This window comes from Oryx dammah, unplaced genomic scaffold (genome assembly GCF_014754425.2).
Source record: "Oryx dammah isolate SB20612 unplaced genomic scaffold, SCBI_Odam_1.1 HiC_scaffold_5, whole genome shotgun sequence".
Lineage (NCBI taxonomy): Eukaryota > Metazoa > Chordata > Mammalia > Artiodactyla > Bovidae > Oryx > Oryx dammah.
In genome coordinates this window covers 91,847,531-91,869,845 of record NW_024070189.1, presented here as the reverse complement: position 1 = coordinate 91,869,845, position 22,315 = coordinate 91,847,531, and the positions used below count along the sequence as shown (strand labels likewise).

At 42.1% G+C, this 22,315-nt stretch overlaps 1 protein-coding gene across 4 annotated transcripts in view; it reads right to left on the bottom strand.

Annotated features, from left to right (window-relative positions):
- ADGRE1 (adhesion G protein-coupled receptor E1) overlaps positions 1–21,336 on the bottom strand; it is a 65,458-nt gene extending 44,122 nt beyond the window's left edge. For all 4 annotated transcript variants that reach the window (XM_040242106.1, XM_040242107.1, XM_040242108.1 and 1 more), the window contains exons 1-6: positions 21,275–21,336; positions 17,301–17,363; positions 13,570–13,602; positions 9,814–9,960; positions 6,258–6,413; positions 3,549–3,695 (exon numbers count right to left, since the gene is read on the bottom strand). In XM_040242106.1, coding sequence (XP_040098040.1) covers positions 3,549–3,695; positions 6,258–6,413; positions 9,814–9,960; positions 13,570–13,602; positions 17,301–17,363; positions 21,275–21,305 — 577 coding nt within the window. In that variant the 5' untranslated portion in view covers positions 21,306–21,336. The remainder of the gene's footprint in view (positions 1–3,548; positions 3,696–6,257; positions 6,414–9,813; positions 9,961–13,569; positions 13,603–17,300; positions 17,364–21,274) is intronic.
- Between the last annotated feature and the right edge of the window lie 979 nt (positions 21,337–22,315).

Below are 22,315 nucleotides of genomic sequence, written 5' to 3'. Positions count from 1 at the left end.
TGCTAAGTCACTTCAGTCGTGTCTGAATCTCTGTGACCCTTTGGGCTATAGCCCACCAGGCTCCTCTGTCCATGGGATTCTCCAGGCAAGAATACTGGAGTGGGTTGCCATGCCCTTCTCAAGGGGATCTTCCTGACCCAGGGATCAAACCTGTGTCTCCTGCATTTGTAGGCCGGTTCTTTAGCACCTGGGAAGTCCCCTAATGTGCCCCAATATCCAGACTTTCCCCTTTTCTATAAAGGAAACGTATGCACCCAACGCAATCCAAGCTGTCCACAAAACACCTATGCCTGAGAGCCTGAGCACATTACCTGTACAGGTGAAATGACCTGGCTTTCCCGGGATCCAATTATTTCCAGAGACAGAGTTACAAAGTTTCTTCATCTTGGGAAAATGTGTGTATTTTTTTTAATTGATTTATTTTTTATTTTACTTTACAATTCTGTATTGGTTTTGCCATACAGTGACATGAATCCACCACGGGTGTATATGCCCTCCCAAACCTGAACCCCCCTCCCACCCCCCTCCGCACAACATCTCCCTGGGTCATCCCCGCGCACCAGCCCCAAGTGTGCCATATCCTGCATCAGACATAGACTGGCAATTCGATTGTTACATAATATTATACATGTTTCAATGCCATTCTCCCAAATCATCTCACCCTCTCCCTCTCCCACTGAGTCCAAAAGTCCGTTATACACATCTGTGTCCTTTTTGCTGTCCTGCATATTGGTTCATCATTGCCATCTTTCTAAATTCCATATATATGTGTTAGTATACTGTATTGGTGTTTTTCTTTCTGGCTTACTTCACTCTGTATAATTGGCTCCAGTTTCATCCATCTCATCAGAACTGATTCAAATGTATTCTTTTTAATGGCTGAGTAATACTCCATTGTGTATATGTACCACAGCTTTCTTATCCATTCATCTGCTGATTGACATCTAGGTTGTTTCCATGTCCTGGCTATTATAAACAATGCTGTGATGAACATTGGGGTACATGTGTCTCTTTCAATTCTGGTTTCCTCAGTGTGTATGCCCAGCAGTGGGATTGCTGGGTCATAAGGCAGTTCTATTTGCAATTTTTAAGGAATCTCCACACTGTTCTCCATAGTGGCTGTACTAGTTTGCATTCCCACCAACAGTGTAGGAGGGTTCCCTTCTCTCCACACCCTCTCCAGCATTTATTGCTTGCAGATTTTTGGATCACAGACATTCTGACTGCTGTGAAGTGGTACCTCATTGTGGTTTTGATTTGCATTTCTCTAATAATGAGTGATGTTGAGCATCTTTTCATGTGTTTGTTAGCCATCTGTATGTCTTCTTTGGAGAAATGTCTATTTAGTTCTTTGGCCCATTTTTTGATTGGGTCGTTTATTTTTCTGGAATTGAGCTGCAAGAGTTGCTTGTATATTTTTGAGATTAGTTGTTTGTCAGTTGCTTCATTTGCTATTATTTTCTCCCATTCAGAAGGGTGTCTTTTCACTTTGCTTATATTTTCCTTTGTTGTGCAGAAGCTTTTAATTTTAATTAGGTCCCATTTGTTTATTTTTGCTTTTATTTCCAGAATTCTGGGAGGTGGATCATAGAGGATCCTGCTGTGGTTTATGTCGGAGAGTGTTTTGCCTATGTTCTCCTCTAGGAGTTTTATAGTTTCTTGTCTTACATTTAGATCTTTAATCCATTTTGAGTTTATCTTTGTGTGCGATGTTAGAAAGTGATCTAGTTTCATTCTTTTACAAGTGGTTGACCAGTTTTCCCAGTACCACTTGTTAAAGAGATTGTCTTTATTCCATTGTATATTCTTGCCTCCTTTGTCAAAGATAAGGTGTCCATATGTGTGTGGATTTATCTCTGGGCTTTCTATTTTGTTCCATTGATCTATATTTGTGTCTTTGTGCCAATACCATACTGTCTTGATGACTGTGGCTTTGTAGTAGAGCCTGCAGAGAAGGCCTTTGACAAAATTCAACATCCATTTATGATAAAAACTCTCCAGAAAGCAGGAATAGAAGGAACATACCTCAACATAATAAAAGCTATATATGACAAACCCACAGCAAACATTATCCTCAATGGTGAAAAATTGAAAGCATTTCCCCTAAAGTCAGGAACAAGACAAGGGTGCCCACTTTCACCACTACTATTCAACATAGTTCTGGAAGTTTTAGCCATAGCAATCAGAGCAGAAAAAGAAATAAAAGGAATCCAAATTGGAAAAGAAGAAGTAAAACTCTCACTGTTTGCAGATGACATGATCCTCTACATAGAAAACCCTAAAGACTCTACCAGAAAATTACTAGAACTAATTAATGAATATAGTAAAGTTGCAGGATATAAAATCAACACACAGAAATCCCTTGCATTCCTATACACTAATAATGAGAAAGTAGAAAAAGAAATTAGGGAAACAATTCCATTCACCATTGCAACAAAAAGAATAAAATACTTAGGAATATATCTACCTAAAGAAACTAAAGACCTATATATAGAAAACTATAAAACACTGATGAAAGAAATCAAACAGGACACTAATAGATGGAGAAATATACCATGCTCATGGATTGGAAGAATTAATATAGTGAAAATGAGTATACTACCCAAAGCAATTTACAAATTCAATGCAATCCCTATCAAGCTTCCAGCGATATTTTTCACAGAACTAGAACAAATAATTTCAAGATTTGTATGGAAATACAAAAAACCACGAATAGCCAAAGCAATCTTGAGAAAGAAGAATGGAACTGGAGGAATCAACCTGCCTGACTTCAGGCTCTACTACAAATAGTTTGTATTTTTTAAAGATAGTTGAGACAGTGTCTTTCATTCCTAATGCCCTCATTCAATGTCCTTTCTTTGGTACTCCTTCCATCAACCAATGAGGTTTATATTTCCTCCCCTTGAATCGGAGCATGCGTGTGACTGTGGTGGTCGTGACACTAGGTCATAACAATACCATGCCAAGTCATCACAATATCACACACTTCCACCTGGTTCTCTTGAGATGCCCATGCTTGACTCAGCTGCCATACTGTGAGGAAGCTCAACTAGCCATCAAAATAAACAGCTCTCGTGGAGAAGAACTTAGACCTCCAGCTTACAACTCTGGCAGAGCTGCCAGCCAACAGCCAGCGCCACCTTCACCTTGTGAGTGAACCCCTTTCAACGTGGATCCTCTAGCCCCCAGTTGAGCCAACACAACCGTCATTGCATGGAAGAATCTCAAGCCATCAGCAGCAAACTCAGCCCAAATACAGGATTGTTTTTTGTTGTTGTCTGATTTTCTCACCATGATAAGAAGTTCCAGTAGAATAAATGTTTTTTCTGTGTTATCACAGTATCCTCCATCTCTAGAATAATGCTTGGTATATAATAGGTGCTCAAGAAGTGTTTGTTGAATGAATGTATGAATGAATCAATTGCTATTGGCTTTAGCTTTGCATATGAGGGCTTTGAACTCAGCTAAGACCCACCTCAACTTCTCCCCACCACTCCTGTCTTTTCAAACACATTGGACTTGATTCCCCAGAAGACCCCTGTAAATACCTTCACAAATCTCTCCTGGACCCTGGAAACTTTTCCTTCCACTTCTGGATTGAAAACCCGGGTTGCAGACACAAGAGTAGCTTCCAACACTGTTGTGGCAAGTCGAATGCCCTGGGCAACTTCTGGGATTGGCACATTCGTCCACATCTGGTGAATAGAAATTAAAACCCATGTCAAAGAAGGAGAAGCAGCAAAGATAGGACACCACAAACACAAGATTGTCTGCACCTGACGTGCCCCAACATCCAGATTTTCCCCTTCTGCCTAACCTCCCTTGATGTTAGGCATCGCCATGAGAATACAATCAGGCCAACTGCATGCACACAAAAGAGTGACAAATAGTTTCAAACAATAATGATCATTGATTGCAGATCATTGTCATCCTCTAATCCTATTAACCCTTTAATAATCCTTTAATCCTGTCCACTATTTTGGATGAGGTTTGTGCTACACAGTGTGACCTTGCTACTCTGCTCTTTCTGATGTGGAGTTTGGGTCCCCAGCCCTTGACTCTATGACTTGCATTGAGCCAATCAATACAGGGCAAGCAACATGGTGCTACTTCTGAGTAAATTGCTATAATTTACTCAGAACTTAGATATGGAGAAATCTATGTCCTTCTACTCCTACCCTGGGCCCCTTGCCTGTGCCAAATGAACAATTGCAGGCTAAAGAAAAAAAAAAGACAAGATGGAAGAGAGATAGATCATCCCAGATGAGCTCCAGGTATGTGAGACAGCCCAGCCAAGATCAGCAAAGCTGACACACAGCTGCCCAGAAACACCTGTAGACCAGCCCAGTGGAAACCGAAAGAACTGACCAGCAGAGCCCAACATAAACTGCCAACACATGGAATCCAGAGAGCTAAATAAATGGTTGTTGTTTTAGTCACTAACTTTCAGGGTGATTTTGTTACTCAGCAATAGCTAACTGCTACAAATAGATTGCAAAAGTCATAGATGACTGTAAATATCTCCAACTCCAAGCAAAGAGGATATGATAAGGGCTTGGCCACTCCATGCATTGCTTGATGGACTCACCCTCCCTTTAAATATATAATAGTGCTGCAGCAGACTCAGGAAGATGGAGCCCTTATCTCTTCATGAGAATATTCTGGCTGCAGTGTGGAGGATAAATTTGATGGAATAACACTAGAAAAGTGGTGAGACTAGTGAGGTGGTTACAGTACTAATGATGGTACATAAACCAAGGAGAGAGAAAAGTGGAGAGATTTAAGACATTTAGCAGATAGAATGCGGAGAAGGCAACGGCAACCCACTCCAGTACTCTTGCCTGGAAAATCCCATGGATGGAGGAGCCTGGTAGGCTGCAGTCCATGGGGTTGCGAAGTCGGACATGACTGAGCGACTTCACTTTCACTTTTCCCTTTCATGCATTGGAGAAGGAAATGGCAACCCACTCCAGTGTTCTTGCCTGGAGAATCCCAGGGACAGGGGAGCCTGGTGGGCTGCCGTCTATGGGGTCACACAGAGTCGGACAAGACTGAAGTGACTTAGCAGTAGCAGCAATTGCCCAATGACTTAATGACAGATTTAATATGAAAGGGAAAGGAGAATCAAGAATAATTCTCAGGTGGGACTTCCATGCTGATCCAGTTGTTAAGACTCAGCACTTCCAATGCAAAGGGCATGGGTTCAGTCCCTGGTGTGGAAATTAGGACCCTCCATGCCATGCGGAGCAGCCAAAAAGTATTAAAAAAAAAAGAAAGAAAGAAAGAAAAAGAACTCTTAGGTCTTCATTTAAATATCTTTTAGGAAAAAGTTTTGATGTTTGGTTCTGAGCTTTCCCCAGGACTACTGATATTTAGGACCAGATTATTATTGGTTGTAGGGAGGCTGCTCTGTGCATTGGAGGATGTTTAGCAGGATCTCTGTTCTCTACCCACCAGATGACAGCAACACCAACCACCCCATCATCACCACCAGTTTGGACAACCAAAAATATCTCCAGATGTTGTTAATATCTCCCCTCAGGAGTGGAAAGGTGTGAATCATGCTAATGATAGAGCTCCCTGTTACTCTCAAGTACTGCCTGATTCACTGCTTAACTCACAGTAGACACTCAAGAGTGAAGAGTGAAGTGAAAGTTGTTCAGTCATGCCTGACTCTTTGTGACCCCATAGACTGGCCATGGAATTCTCCAGGCCAGAATACTGGAGTGGGTAGCCTTTCTCTTCTCCAGGGTATCTTCCCAATCCAGGGATCAAACCCAGGTCTCCTGCATTGCAGGCAGATTCTTTACCAACTGAGCCATCAAGAAAGACCAGTAGACACTCAATGGGAGTTCAAATCCACATTCTTCTACTTAATAGCTGTGTATCTCTGGGCAAGTGACTTTACCTCTCTGAGCCTCAGTTGGATCATTCCTAAAATGAGGATCATAACCCTTACTTCATAGGATCATCAAACAAAGTTCTCCATTAATTGAGAAGGTAAAAAAGATCAGATTCTCTATACTTTCACAGATGGAGTTTTTAAAGGTGAATCCAACTTTGCAGCTGCAACAGTAGCTTCCCAAAGAGTTGGTGCACTCAGAATACTCTGGGAAGACCCCAGGGGATAGGCATTCATTAAAGTCTGAAGAGCAGTGGAGGAGAGTGAGCAGACAAAACGTTAGTTGTCTAAAGTTAGAACACATGTTCCTAACAGTAGGAGCTGTCCACCAAAGACCCATGTCTGAGCCCTTTACCTCTACAGGTGAAACGGCCTCGCTTTCCTGAGGTCCAGTTATTTCCAGTGGGAGAAGAGAAACCAGTCATACAGCTGCACCTATATCTCCCAGGCAGATTTCTGCAGATTGAGTTAGGGCCACATGGTGTGGGCCTTTGAGAGCATTCATCTATATCTGGAGAGAAAAAGAGTCAGAGTTATAAATCTTCTTCAAATACAGTTTGTATTTTCCAAAGATGGTTGAAACAATGTTTTCTATTTCATATACCCTTAATTTAATGCCCCCTTTTGGTACTCCTTCTATCAAGCAGTGGGGTCTATATCTCCTCTACTTGAATCTGAGCATACTTGTGACTATGGTGGTGGTGATACTAAGTCATTAAAATTGCCACAATAAGTCATCAAAATATCACACACTTCCACACCTTCTCTTGAGACGCTCATGCTTGACTCAATTGCCATACTGTAAGGAAGCTCAATAAGCCATGAAAAAAACAGCTCTCATGGAGAAGAGCTAAGACCTCCAGCTCACAGCCCTGGCAGAGCAACCAGCCAACAGCCATCACCAGCTTGCCAGCCTTGTGGGTGAGCCTCTTTCAAAATGAATCCTCTAGCTCCCAGTTGAGCCACTTCAACTGACACTGTGTGGAACAAAGTCAAGCCATTGTCAGTGAACTCAGCCCAAGTAGAAGATTCATTCATGAGCAAAATAAATGATCATTGGTGTTTTAATGCACAAAGTTTGCCGCTACCCAGAAATAGATAACCAGAACATTTTGCAAACGCATTATACAAATTTATTCATTGAAGTGCCAATAGAATTGTGCAGTCATGGTACCATGGGGTGAAAAGAAAAAAAAAGGAAAGTGAAAGTCACTCAGCCATCTCCAACTCTTTGTGACCCCCTGCAGCCTGCCAGACTCCTCTGTCCATGGAATTCTCCAGGCACTTCTACTGGAGTGGGTAGCTGTTCTCCTCTCCAGGGGATCTTCTTGACCCAGGGATTGATCCCAGGTCTCCCGCATTGCAGGCAGATTCCTTACCATCTGAGGGGTGGTCCTCCCCTAATTTCCTTCACCCCTGCTCTGCCAGATCACCCTAAATAAATACTTTCTATGAATTTATCATGCAAATAGTAATGTTCATTCCAGCCTTAAGTAATGAAACATTAGAACCACCTAATTGTCTATCAGCTGCAGGGTGAGTAAGTCTAGAGTTGACATAAGGAATAAGGTAGCACATTCCTTCATTTGACAAGGAACTATAAAATATTCACAATGTATTAGGTACCACAGGTCAAAGACAGAGTAGATAAGATTTTATGTATTATCCACCATTTTCTAGATGAGAAATGCTGCTTCCATCCTCTATCTAAAAACAAGAGCCCAACAAGGCTACTATGTTTACGGAATAACCCATAAACTGTAGCCCAAAGATTTTTTAAAAAGACGTTTGTGCTGATGGCCAATAGACACACGAAAAAAATACTCAACATTGCTAATTATTTGAGACATGCAAACCAAAACTACAATGAGGTACCACCTCACACTGGTCAGAATGCCCATCATTAAAAATTCTACAAATAATAAATGCTGGAGAGAGTGTGGATAAATGGGACACTTACACACTGTTGGTGGGAGAGTAAATTGGTGCAGCCACTATGGAGAACAGTATGGCAGTTCCTCAAAAAACTAAGAAAAGAATTGCTTATGATCCAGCAATTCCACTCCTGGGCATATACCAGGACAAAACTATAATTCAAAAAGACACATATACCTCAATATTCATAGCAGCAGTATTTACAATAGCCAAGACATGGAAGTAACCTAAATTTTCATTGACAAAGGAATGGATAAAGAAAGTGTGGTATGTATATACAATGGAATATTACTCAGCCATAAAAAGAATAAATAATACCATTTGTAGCAACATGGATGAACCTAGAGATTATTATACTATGTGACATAAGTCAGACAGAAAAAGGCAAATACCATATGACATCACTTATATGTGGAATCTAAAATATGACACAAATGAATTTATTTACAAAACAGAAATAGACTCACAGATATACAGAACAGACTTGTGGTTGCCAAGGGTGGGGATGGGTAGATTGGGAATTTGGGATTAGCAGATGCAAAGTATTATATATAGGATGGATAAACAAGGTCCTACTGAATAACACAGGGAATGATATTCAATATCCTATAGTAAACCATAGTGGAAAAGAATACATATCTATATCTATATATATATATATAAAATACCTAAAACTAACATAATATTTTAAATCAACTATATTTCAATAATAAATAATTTTTTTAAGAAAAGGATGTTTGGAGCTCCCTGGGGACTATAATAATGGAAATAAATTATTAAATGGAAATCTTGTTCAGAGCTCAATAAACTATAGCCCATGAATCAAGTCTGGACTATCACTTGTTTGTATAAATAAAGTTTTACTAGAACACACCTCCACTCATTCATTTATGTATCATTGATGGCTGCTTTTGCACCTCAACTGGAGTATTGAGTACTTAAGAGAGAGATCATACAAACTGCTGTCTCCAAAATATTTACTATCTGGCCCCTTACAGAAATAGATTGCAGACCCTTGCAAATTATGTCAGAGGCATTAAATATAAGGAATATAGACCAAAAATTTAGCTCATTCTAGAAATTATTTTAGTTTCTATTATTTATATTAATAGAAGCTCTTGGGACTGTACATGTGCCTAGCACAGTGCATACATTACTGCATTTAATCTTCTCAAATATCCTTTAAGGTGGGTACTCTTATACACTCATTTTACAGATGGAAAGATTGAAGCTTAGAGAGATTAAATACATTTTCCCAACATCTCACATCTGGAGTGTGACAAATAGGTAAGTGGTTGAGAGACTGCCATTAGACTCAAAAAGACCTGAATTTGAATTCCAGTTCAATTGTTCAATGACCCTAAACAAATCATTTTAGCTCCCCAAGCCTCAGTCTTCTCATCTGTACAATGGAGATCATCACAGTGCCTATACTATGTGAAAATGCACATAAAGACCTTCACACAGGGCCTGGTATTCAATACATATTAAAAATTATTTGCATGAAGAGGTGACAGGAAGAAAATCAATGTTTATTTCTGTATATTGACATACAGCATAATTTTCTTTCTGTTTTTATGAGAATTTTTTTTGCTAGGTCTTAGTTGCAGCATGCAGGATATTTAGTTGCAGCATGTGGAATCTAGTTCCCTGACCAGGGATCAAACCCCAGTCCCCCTGCATTGGGAGCATGGCGTCTTGGCTGGACCACCAGGAAGTTCCTTTTTTTTATTCTAACACTTGTCTCTAAAATCATTAGAGTTTTTAGCGACCAGGAATTATTTTTATAATAGAAAGAAATTAAGAAAGAAAGAGATGAGGGAAGGAAGGAAGGAGAGGCAGAGGAAGGAAGGAAGGAAGGAAGAAAGAAAACAATGCTTTTACCTACCTACATCTGCTGCCCAGCCAGCTTCTATCTGATTTTACTACCAAATGCTGGGGAGGAGGGGATGGGGTTTGATGGGGCATGAACTCACCTTTGCATTCCACTCCTGGGCCCTTAAATGTCTTCAATCCATTGCTGGACAGGAAACCTCTTTTGCAAGCACAGTAGTAACTTGTTGAAGTGTTGGTGCAGGTTGCATACGCTGGACACAAGGTGGTATCTATACACCCATTCACATCTAGGCAATGGAGAAGAAGGACTTTGGGTTAGAGCCCCGAGTGGAGCTACAAGGGAGAGGAGGAAGGTTGATCCCTGGCTTGGAAAAATCTCCTGGAGAGGGGAATGGCTACCCACTCCAGTATTCTTGCCTGGAGAATCCCGTGGACAGAGGTGCCTGTCCATGAGGTCACAAAGAGTCAGACATAATGGAGCGACTAACACAAACACACACACAGAGAACAGTATGGAGATTTTTTTAAATTAATGTATCTATTTTAATTGGAGGCCAATTACTTTACAATATTGTGGTGGTTTTTGCCATACATTGACATGAATCAGCTACAGGTGTACATGTGTCCCCCATCCTAAACCCCCCTGCCACCTCCCTCCCCATCCCATCCCTCTGGGTTGTCCCAGTGCACTGACTTTGAGTGCCCTGTTTCATGCATCGAACTTGGAGTAGTCATCTATTTCACATATGGTAATATACATGTTTCAATGCTATCTTTCAAATCATCTCACCCTCACCTTCTCCCACAGAGTCCAAAAGTCTGTTCTTTATATCTATGTCTCTTTTGCTGTCTCGCATATAGGGTTCTTGTTACCATCTTTCTAAATTCCATATATATATGTTAATATACTGTATTGGTGTTTTTCTTTCTGACTTACTTCACTCTGTACAATAGGTTCCAGTTTCATCCACCTCATTAGAACTGATTCAAATGCATTCTTTTTAATGGCTGAGTAATATTCTATTGTGTATATGTCCCACAACTTCCTTATCCATTCTTCTGCCAATGGACATCTAGGTTGCTTCCATGTCCCAGCTATTGTAAACAGTGCTGTGATGAACACTGGGGTACACGAGTCTCTTTCAATTCTGCTTTCCTCAGTGTGTATGCCCAGCAGTGGGATTGCTGAGTTGTATGGTAGTTACATTTCCAGTTTTTTAAGGAATCTCCACACTGTTCTCCATAGTGGCTGTACTAGTCTGCATTCCCACCAACAGTGTAAGAGGGTTCCCTTTTCTCCACACCCTCTCCAGCATTTATTGTTTGTAGATTTTTGGATTGCAGCCATTCTGACCAGTGTGAGATGGTACCTCATTGTGGTTTTGATTTGTGTTTCTCTGATAATGAGTGATGTTGAACATCCTTTCATGTGTTTGTTAGCCATCTGTATGTCTTCTTTGGAGAAATGTCTGTTTAGTTCTTTGGCCCATTTTTTGATTGGGTCATTTATTTTTCTGGTATTGAGCTGCATGAGCTTTTTGTACATTTTTGACATTAATTCTTTGTCAATTGCTTCATTTGCTATTTTTTCTCCCATTCTGAAGGCTGTCTTTTCACTTTGCTTATAGTTTCCTTCATTGTGCAAAAGCTTTTAAGTTTAATTAGGTCCCATTTGTTTATTTTTGCTTTTATTTTCATTACTCTGGGAGGTGGGTCATAGAGGATCCTGCTGTGATTTATGTCAGAGAGTATTTTGCCTATCTTTTCCTCTAGGAGTTTTGTAGTTTCTGGTCTTGCATTTAGATCTTTAATCCATTTGAGTTTATTTTTGTGTATGGTGTTAGAAAGTGTTCTAGTTTCATTCTTTTACAGGTGGTTGACCAGTTTTCCCAGCACCCCTTGTGAAATTGTCTTTTCTCCATCGTATATTTTTGCCTCCTTTGTCAAAGATAAGGTATCCATAGATGCGTAGATTTATCTCTGGGCTTCTATTTTGTTCCACTGATCTATATATCTGTCTTTGTGCCAGTACCATACTATCTTGATGACTGTAGCTTTGTAGTAGAGCCTGAAGAAACTAGGAATAAAATTACCATATTACCCAGTAATCCCACTACTGAGCATATACCCTGAGAAAACCATAATTCAAATAGACACATGTATCCCAGTGTTCATTGCAGCACTATTTACAATAGTCAGAACATGGAAGCAACCTGGATGTCCCATTGACAGATGAATGGATAAAGAAGTTGTGGTACATTTATATGATGGAATACAACTCAGCCATTAAAAGGAACAAATTTGAGTCTGTCATAGTAAAGTGGATGAAACTAGAGCCTGTTTTACAGAGTGAAGTAAGTCGGAAAGAGAAAAACAATATCATATATTAAAGCTTGTGTATGGAATCTAGAAAAATGGTACTGATGCACCTATTTATGGGCAGGAATGGAGATGCAAACACAGAGAACAGACTTGTGGACCCAGCAGGGGAAGGAGAGGGCGGGACAAACTGAGACGGTAGCATTGACATAGGTATTATCATGTGTAAAATAGACAGCCAGTGGGAAACTGCTGTCTAGCACAGGGAGCTCAGCTCAGTACTCTGCGGTGTCCTAGATGGGTGGGACGGGGGGCAGGGGCCCCAAGAGGGAGGGGATACATGTGTACTTACAGCTGATTCACTTCACTGTCCAGCAGAAACCACCATTGTAAAGTCATTAGACACCAATTTAAAATTTAATTGATTTTAAAAACTATGAAAATTATGGCTTTTCATCACTAAGGTCTTGAGAGCCAGACTCTTTGTCACCTAAAACATGCTTTGTCTATTTCCCTTACCTGCATAATGCCTCAGGTTCTCTCTTTCTACTCATTTCCAGCTTCCTCTTTCATCTGCAGAGGCAAAATTTCTCTTTGCAGATTTCCGGTGTATTACCTCTTGTGATCTCTCAACTCTGAGTTTCCTATTACTTTCCTCTAGCTCTACCTCTCATAACTCAAATCCATCCCAAACCAGAGTAACAACACAGTCAGTCCTGTGTGACCGGGCACCTGTCAGCCTTCTTGGCTCATCTTCAACCTGGTCCCACTAGCCACGTTCACCTTTGCTGAGTTCTCCAAATCTCCTCTGGTCTGCAGATTTTGCCAGAATCATGTGAGCCAATTCCTTACAATAAATCTTTACACATATTTATATGTGGGCTTCCCAGGTGGCTCAGATGGTAAAGAATCTACCTGCCAATGCAGGAGACCTGGGTTCGATCCCTGGTTGGGAAGATCCCATAGAGGCGCTCATGGCAACCTACTCCAATATTCTTGCCTGGAGAATCCCATGGACAGAGAAGCCTGGTGGGCTGCAGTCCATGGGGTCTCAAAGAGTCAGACACGAGTGAGCGGCTTTCACTTTCACTTTTATTATCTCTGCTCCTTGCTCTTAATAAACATACTCCCTTCTGAAATGCTCTGTGTCTGGAAATTCTTTTCCAACATGTGCTCGGACTGCCGACAGTTGCCATGGTCGTGAGCCCTAGAACCAAGATTCAGACCCAGGAAAGGTGATTCCACAGCCCATCTCATAACAACTCCACATGGAGTTGAGTCCTCACTTCGGTGGTTCTAGTGGTAAAGAGCCCATCTGCCAATTCAGGAGAGGTAAGAGATGCAGGTTGAATCCCTGGGTGCGGAAGATCTCATGGAGGAGGGCATGGCAACCCACTCCAGTATTCTTGCCTGAGAATCCCATGGACAAAAGAGCCTGGTGGGCACGAAGAGTCGGACATGACTAAAGCAACTTAGCACAGACACATTACACTATACATATTAATCACGTAACAAAACCAAGAGACGGAGGCACTTGCCCAAGGTCTAATTGCCTTCAAGCTGGGGGAGTCTCTTACCAACATTCGACGATGACCGCCGTGGCCGTTCATCTGCAAGAAAAGAGAAGTCAGTAGATTTTTTGAAAGCTGGTCATGCCCCATTGTCTCAAACCAGGCTCCTTGTTTTCCTGGGCACCAGTGATCACGGTGGTGAGTTGTGAAAGTGGGAGTGGAGAGGTAAAGAGGAAAACCCAGGCTCTTCCTGAGGATTTACCTTCATCAGGTAGGTGGAAGGAACTCCTCATGAATTCTTCACCCCTTGCCAGGTAACAAAGGGTGGATACCAATGTTCATGGCGGCACTATTTATAATAGCCAAAACATGGAAGTAATCCCTGTCCATCCACAGATGAATGGATAAAGATGTGGTACATATGTACCATGGAATATCACTCAGCCATAAACAAGAATAAAACAGTGCCATCTACAGCAACGGAGATTATCAACTAAGTGAAGTAAATCAGAGAAAGACAAATATCATATGACATGGCTTATACCTGGAATTTTTAAGTATATGATACAGACAAACTTATTTACAAAACAGAAATCGACTCACAGACATAGAAAACAAATTTATGGTTGCCAAAGTGGAAAGGGGGTCGGGTAAGGATAAACGAGGACTTTGGGATTAGTTAATGCACACCATTGTATATAAAATAAACAGCAAAGACCTATTATATAGCACAGGGAACTATATTCAAGGGCTTATAATAACCTATAATGGAAAAGAATATGAAAAGGTATATATATATATATCTCACTTTGCTGGACACCTGAAACTAACACAACATTGTAAATTAACTATACTTCAATTTTAAAAAAGTTTTTAAAAAAGGGTACATGTGTGCTAAGTCACTTCAGTCATGTCCAACTCTGTGCGACCCTGTGGACTGTAGCCCTCCAGGCTCGTCTGTCCATGACGTTGTCCAGGTAAGAATCCTGGAGTGGGTTGACATGCCCTCCTCCAGGGCATCTTCCCCACCCAGGGATCCACCCTGTGTCTCTTCTGTCTCCTTACCTTTCTGGATTGGCAGGCAGGTTCTTTACCACTAGCACTACCTGGGAAGCACTTAAAAAGGGGGTGGGGGAATTCCCTGGTGTCCAGTGGTTAAAACTCTGCTTCCATCGCAGGAGCCACAGGTTTAACCCCTGGTGGGGGAACTAAGATCAGACATGCTGTGCAGTGCAGTAAAAAAAAAAAAAAAAAGTTTAAAAAAATGGGTAAGGGGGCTAACAGCCATTCTTGATACTGCCCCCTTTCACTTTACCTAATTGGCGTCCCATCTCACACTGTCTCACTGGCCTAGAAGCACTGCTTGACACACGTGGGAGTGTAACAGCCTCTGATGTAATTCATAGTCCAGAGCTCCTGGCAGGATCAGGCTGTGACTGAAACTTTCCTGAAACACCTTCTGAATGACTTGTTCCTGCCCCTGCCCAATCCCTGCTCCCCTTCCTCCCCTACAAGTGTCTCCTGGGAGTCCTCCCTTAGTAAGCTCCTCACAAGCATCCTCATCTCTGACTCTGCTTCTTGGGAAACTAACCTAAAGCAGGTGCTGGTCCTGAAAGGGACAAGAGAGGATGAGATGGTTGGATGGCATCACCAACTTATTGGACATGAGTTGGAGCAAGCTCCTGGAGATGGTGACGGACAGGGAAGCCTGGTGTGCTGCAGTCCACAGGGGTCACAAAGAGTCAGACATGACTGAGCAACTCAGCTGAACTTTGTTTCCTTTTTTATTGTAGTTGATTTACAATGTTGTATTAGCTTCTGGGATATAGCAAAATGATTCATATATATACATATATGTATGTATATATATTCTTTTTCATTATGTATTATTTCAAGATACTGAATAACATAGCTCCTTGTGCTATACAATAGGACCTTGTTGCTTGTTTATTTTATATATAGTGCTGTGTATCTGTTGTTTCATTTGCTTTCATCTTTTTCTAAGAAGATAATAATTACTTATTGTAAAAAGCTCAAACAATGCAGAAATATATAAAATTAAAAGTGAAGATCTCCCTGTGCTCCATTCTTACACCAAGAGATCACCACTGTCAAAAAGAGTGAATACTTCTAGGTTAGGTCCTGTTCACAAACTCAGTCATGTAAATATGTTAAATATAAGTAAATGTATAAATTCACACCATTTTCTTAATGTGAATGGTATCATGCAATATACGGTCCAATACAGTAGATGGTTGTTTATACTGAAATCTATTAAAATTAAGTAAAATGGAGCATTAATTCTTCAGTTACACTAGCCACACTCCAAGTTCTCAGGAGCTCCACTGACTAGTGACTACTGTCGATCTAGACCATGTTCACTGAAAGTTCTTTTCAACCACTCTATTCTGCTTATAACTTTTTTTTTCCATGTTACAGTAAGTCTTGCAAACCAAAAGCAGCAAAATTTGCCAAGTGTTGAAGTTGGGCAATATGTACATGAGAGTTTGTTATACTATTATTCCTACCTTTGAATGTTTATTTCTATAATTTAAAAAAAATTAAGAAAATAATGTTTTGGGCAACTTGTCAAGTCAGTTCACGTGACTGAACACATGCTTTCCAACAGCTGCGTAGTATTGCATTAAAATGGGCTCTAACTGTGCCAGAGATAGCTCAGTAGCCCAAGATCAAACAAAAATTCCACACTTTCCTTTCTGTGGTATAAAATTGACAGTAGAAGGCAACTACCCAGCCATGGACTATATTTCCCAGCTCACCTTGCATCCAGGCATGGTCTTGTGATCCTGAGTGGAAGTGACAAGCGTCACTGCCAAGCCTGAGTTTTAATAATGTGCCTTCTCCACTATCTGCAGAGACTCCAAGGCACTAGTGTGGCTGAGTCACAAACAGAAAGCATCTGGGTTCCTGAATCACTTCATGTAAGAAAACTACCCACTAGCAAGAGATATCCTCACTGGACTCTTGAACAAACAAGAATTAAATTTCTTTTTCTTAAGCCACTGACTGGGGTGTATTTGTTGCAGTAGCTTGGGGTACTCTAACAAATGCAACAAGTTTTCCGGCCAGTTCCCAGGGGTAAATATACATTAGTTTACTCCAGTGTTGTTACCATGCTTTACCAATGGACAAAACAACACATTCAGAGTCCATACTTCACAGCTGCAAGATCCCACAGGCTTCCCCTGTGACAACACCCACACATCATCTTCGTAGGAACAAGAGTAGGGTGAGAAAATTTGAAAGATTAACTCTTCCTACGGTATAAACTGAGTTTCCCAAACAATGCTGAACCAGAAAACTGAGACACTGATGACATTAAGAACTGACAATGTTTCTCTTCCTGAATCCAGCAGGAGCTTGTGTGGAAGATGAGAATACTTAACAAAACATCCAGAAATGCATTTCTTTTCACATTGAGTTGTAGTTTGATTAAACTCCACACCCATTCCTATGGCACCACCATTTATGAAGCCAGATGATTGACAAAGTTACCTCTTTGGGTTTAAGCTTCACAACATTCCTGTGGGATAAGAACCCTTGTTACCTGTCTGAGGAAACTGAAGATCAGAGAGGTTGTGTGACTTGCCTGAGATCACACAGCAGTTTTAAGGTACAAGGGAAAGAACTCGGGTGGGAACCGGGAGACGGGGTGTTTCCCCTGTCTTGCCGACTAACTAGCTCGTGGCAAGTGTCCAGCAGTGGTGCAGCCTCCTGGGACAGAAGCGTCCCCTCCCCACCACATTGGGCATATGGGGTCTCTTTGTCCAACTTACGCCTTGTCATTGATCCCAGTGCGGGTAATGTGAGCATTCCCCAGGTGTATATACCACAACACCCTGTGAAGAAAGAAAAACACCATGATGCATCAAGAAGTTCTTTGGACTCAACCTGAAAAATTACTCCTGGAGTGGTCTCATAGAAGCAGGGCTTTTAAAAATATTTATTAATTTATTCGGCTGCGTCAGGTCTTAGCTGCAGTACACGGGATCTTTGATCTTCACTGTGGCTGGCAAACCCTTTAGTTGTGCCACGCAGGATCTAGTTCGCTGATCAGGGATCCAACCTAGGTCCCCTGCATTGGTAGCTCAAAGTCTTAGCCACTGGACCACCAGGGAAGTCCCTAGAAACAGACCTGATGAGCCTGAGTGAAAGCCCCAGCTGAGTGACAGGCATGAGGTATAATCTAGTCTTCACAGCAACCATTCCTGCTTTTTGGCACTTTATCTTTGTTTCTCACTTTGTTTGTATTACCTTCATTTCCTTTTCAATTAAGAAGAGTTCCAGCTGATTTTAAAAAACATACTTTTTTTTTTTCTGGGCTTTGAAATGGAGCAAGACCTTACAGTCCTTGTGCCTCCCTCCAACCTCTATGTCCTCTGCTTGCCTTTTATCTGTGGAAAATTTGAGTTAAAGAATCTGTTTAATCCAAGAAACGAGAACAGGCAGAAACAAAGGAGAGCAAATAATGATTAATGCAGTCATTAAGCACAGTCAGGGACTTTCAGTTCCTTCTCAAGGGCTACAGACCATTTTCTGAGCCACAGCCTGTGAGCTGTCTTATTCTGAAAGCCCCACCAGGTGGAGAAGTTAATGACATGAGAGCCAGACAGTACCCACGGCATAAGCTGCCACAATTCTGAGAACTGGCCTCAAAGAAATGGAAATAAACCCATCCTGGAACTGAAGATTGGCTGTGCCTAAAGCAACCAAGGTAACACTGGTTAGACCACTGATGACCAATTTGAAGATGACTGTCAAAGACGACCACGCTGTTTCTGCGTGTAGCCTCCTCCTTCTGTCCATGAAAACTCTTGTCCCACTGGCTGCCAGTGTAGGGGAGCTGGCCTTTGGGCAGATGTCCGCCCTCCCTCCTCAGCTGCCAACATTGAAATAAAGCAAACTTTCTGCCAACCTGGCCTTTCTGCTGGCTTTTGAGCAGGGAGCAGCTGGGCTCACCACCTTTCAGTAACAGGCTGTAAAACTCAAGTTTATGAACCCAATGAAATCAGAGTTATAAGGCAAAATAGAAAACGTAGACCAACACAATGAAAGTCCACCTTCTAAGTTCTCAGGTTCCTGCCTGTATCTGCTTCAGGGAGATTTATCCTTACACTTCCAGTTTATTTCATGCCGGAGAAGGAGCCTCTACAACTTGTTCGCACAGAAATTTCAATGCTTTAAAACTATAATCACATGTTTCAGTGGTTGTAATTACTTAAATACAATTATTAACTTATAGCTTGGGTTTCTCTCCGTTCAAGTTTTTTTTTTTTCTAAAACATACATTTAAACAAGCATTCTCAAAGAAAATAACCTCTCCCTTAAAAAGGCAAACCTTGGCTCTTGTGAAGAGATGAAAAGAATCTTGCTCTTTTATGTATAGAACACATCCAGTTATGCATATAATATATAAATAAGTATATAGTATATCCATAGAGCTGCCGTGTGTTAAGTGTTAGTTGCTCAGTCATGTCTGACTCTTTGTGACCCCATGGACTATAGCCCACTAGGCTCCTCTGTCCATGGAATTCTCCAGGCCAGAATACTGGAGTGAGTAGCCATGCCCTCCTCCAGGGGATCTTCCCTACCCAGGGATCAAACCCAGGTCTCCTGCATTGCAGGCAGACTCTTCACGATTTGAGCCACCAGGGAAGTTCATAGTTTATCCATAGTATTAAATTGGATGGGAGGGTAAGACGATTCTTAATTTTATTTTGGCCATGCCACTCGGCACAGGGGAATCATAGTTCCCCAACGAGGGATGACACCAGGGCCCTCTGGAGGGATGACACCAGGGCCCTCTGCAGCGGAAGCACAGAGTCTTAACCACTGGACCACCAGGGAAGTCCACAATTCTTTTTTTTTTTTTTTCAGTGTCTAAAAGGCAGTTCAGCTACTCCGGCATTAAGCTCTTCTCTGTCACCATCACGACCACCACCATAATCACATCATCTTCATCGTCACCCCCACCAGCACCATAGCTTTGCCAGCATCATCAGCTTCAGCATCGCCATGGTCACCACCACCACCATCACGATCACCACCGTCATCGTCACCACCCTTTGCATATCAAGGGCAGAACTGGAGTGCTAATGGCCAGCACTAACGCTGACACGTCAAAGAAGCAAGTCTGTATTTTAGCACTTGAGGTCCACAAGTGACCTGCTCCTTCTAATGCAGCCTGCCAGTCAGCAAGTCCCAAGGAACCTAACTCCTACCTTTCTTTTGCTTTTGTTTTTTGAAAGTCACTCAGTCGTGTCCGACTCTTTGTGACGCCATGGACTATACAGTCCGTGGAATTCTCCAGGCCAGAATACTGGAGTGGGTAGCCTTTCCCTTCTCCAGGGGATCTTCCCAACCCAGGAATTGAAGCCAGGTCTCCTGCACTGCAGGCAGATTCTTTACCAGCTGAGCCACAAGGGAAGCCCAAGAATACTGGAGTGGGTAGCCTATCCCTTCTCCAGCGGATCTTCCCTACCCAGGAATTGAACCTGGCTCTTCTGCACTGCAGGTGGATTCTTTACCAACTGAGCTATCAGGAAGCCTTATCTCTAACTGAAATTCTCTTGCTCTTTAATTATTTTAGAGGCAACAAAGCATCATGTTTAAGCTTATCAGCTCTAGTGTCAAAATGCTTGGGTTTAAAAATTTGTTGTAAGAGGACTTCCCTGGTCATCCAGCAATTAGGACTCCGAGCTTCCAATATAGGGGACTCAGATTCAATCAGGGAAGTAGATCCCATGTGCCGAAACCAAAAAAGATTCTACATGCCACAACTGAGACATGGCGTGGACTAATAAATAAATAGATATTTCTGTAAAAAAAAAAAATCAAACCCAGAAAAAGCTGACATCTGAAGAAAAATAACAAGGTTGACTCCATCTCGCTGTTCTTCAGAAATAGCTTCCCTGACTTCCCCCATCACATAATCCCTAGTCACACTCTATGGCAATTTTTCCCCTAGCAATTATCACTCCCTGAAAAGCTTTTGTTTATTTGTTATTTGGAGCAGCACAGTTTAGAAAAAAATTGCAGACTCCGCAACCAGGTTGTTAGTGTTAGTTGCTGGGTTGTGTCTAACTCTTTGCAACCCCATAGACTGTCCAAGGAATTCTCCAGGCAAGAATACTGGAGAGGGTAGCCATTCCCTTCTCCAGGGGATCGTCCCAGCCCAGGGACTGAACTCGAATCTCTCACATTGCAGGCAGATTCTTTACCATCTGAGTCACCAGGCTGCCCAGTTTTAAATCCTGGCTGTAACCCCTTACAAGCTAAGTGGGCTTGAGCAAGTTATTTCATCTCCTTTGCCTCATTTTTCTCCTTTGTAAAATGGGATTTTTCATGACCTGATATCAGAGGAATTTAGTGAAGGTTGAATGCAGTCTGTTTGAGGAACTTAGAAGGTTGCTATTACTGTCAGAGGTTTCCTTTCTTCCTGCCTCCTCCCGCCGGTATGTCAGCTTCTCAAGGGCAGGAACCTTGTCTGTTCATTCACGGCTTTATCTCTGGTGCCTTAAACAGCACCTGGCACATAGTAGGTGCTCAGGAAATACATGCCAAATGAAGGACTGTAACAAAACTCTTCCTTGATGGATGAATTCCCTGGACTGACTTTTTGGTCAAAGTTTCCCCAGTGAAGTTGTACAGCATCCAGCCTAGAATCATGATGTCCTGGCTGGACAGTCGAGGTCCCCCCTCTTCCTCACAGTCTGTTTCCCCCAGACCTCCTATTCCACCTCACACTCACCCCAAAAGAGGAGAAAACTGAAGCTCCACATGGTGCCGGTCCTGCCATTCAAAGAAGAGTACTTTTCCTCTGTTTCCAGGCTTTTCAACAACTGAGGGCGTGGAGAGAAGGGGAGGGCAGAGCGAGAATTGCTCAAGGCAGCCAGAGCATCACGCCCTTTTCTGCTGAGTTGCCTCTACTCAGAAAGGACACTCTGACAAGCCTCGAAGTCTCTCCTTTCTCCACAATGAAGATAAGATCATCTGGTTAGCGTGTCATTGTGTGGGTCTGTCTCCTCTTCTCTCTCTTTTCTTTCCACTCACTTTTTCCTTACCCCTACCAAGATCTATCTCCCATCTCTCATCACCTTATTTTATTGCATGCGTGCTAAGTTGCTTCAGTCATGTCCAACTCTTTGTGACCCCATGGACTGTAGCCCTACAGGCTCCTCTCACTGTGGGATTCTCCAGGCAAGAATACCAGAGTGGGTTGCCGTGCCCTCAACCAGGGGATCTTCCTGTCCCAGGGATTGAACCCGCATCTCTCATGTCTCCTGCATTTGCAGGCAGGTTCTTTAGCCACTGAGAAAGCCCATTTATTTTAATGTACCCAATAATAAATAAGCTACCTAACCTCAGGGAAGCAAGCCCCAAACTCAAGGGTCCCCTCTCAACATGCCCCGTACAAACATCATAGCCATTGATCACCAGACACTGTGTGAAACATGTTTCCAATAAAATTTAATTTCATCATCACTCAATGTCATATAGTAGGGATTCTTACCCCTGCCTATTTCACCAAAAAAAAAAAAAAAAGTACAATTAGAATGGAGACCAAGGGCTTCCCTGGTGGCTGAATGATTAAGAATCCACCTGCCCATGCAGGAGACATGGGTTCCATCTCTAGTCCGGGAAGATCCCATGTGCCGAGAAGCAGCTAAGTCCGTCCACCGTAACTACTGAGCCGGTGCCCTAGAGTCCAGAAGCTGCAAATACTGTAGTCCAAGTGCCTTACAGCCCTTGCTCCACAACAAGAGAAGCCAGCACAATGAGAAGCTTGTGC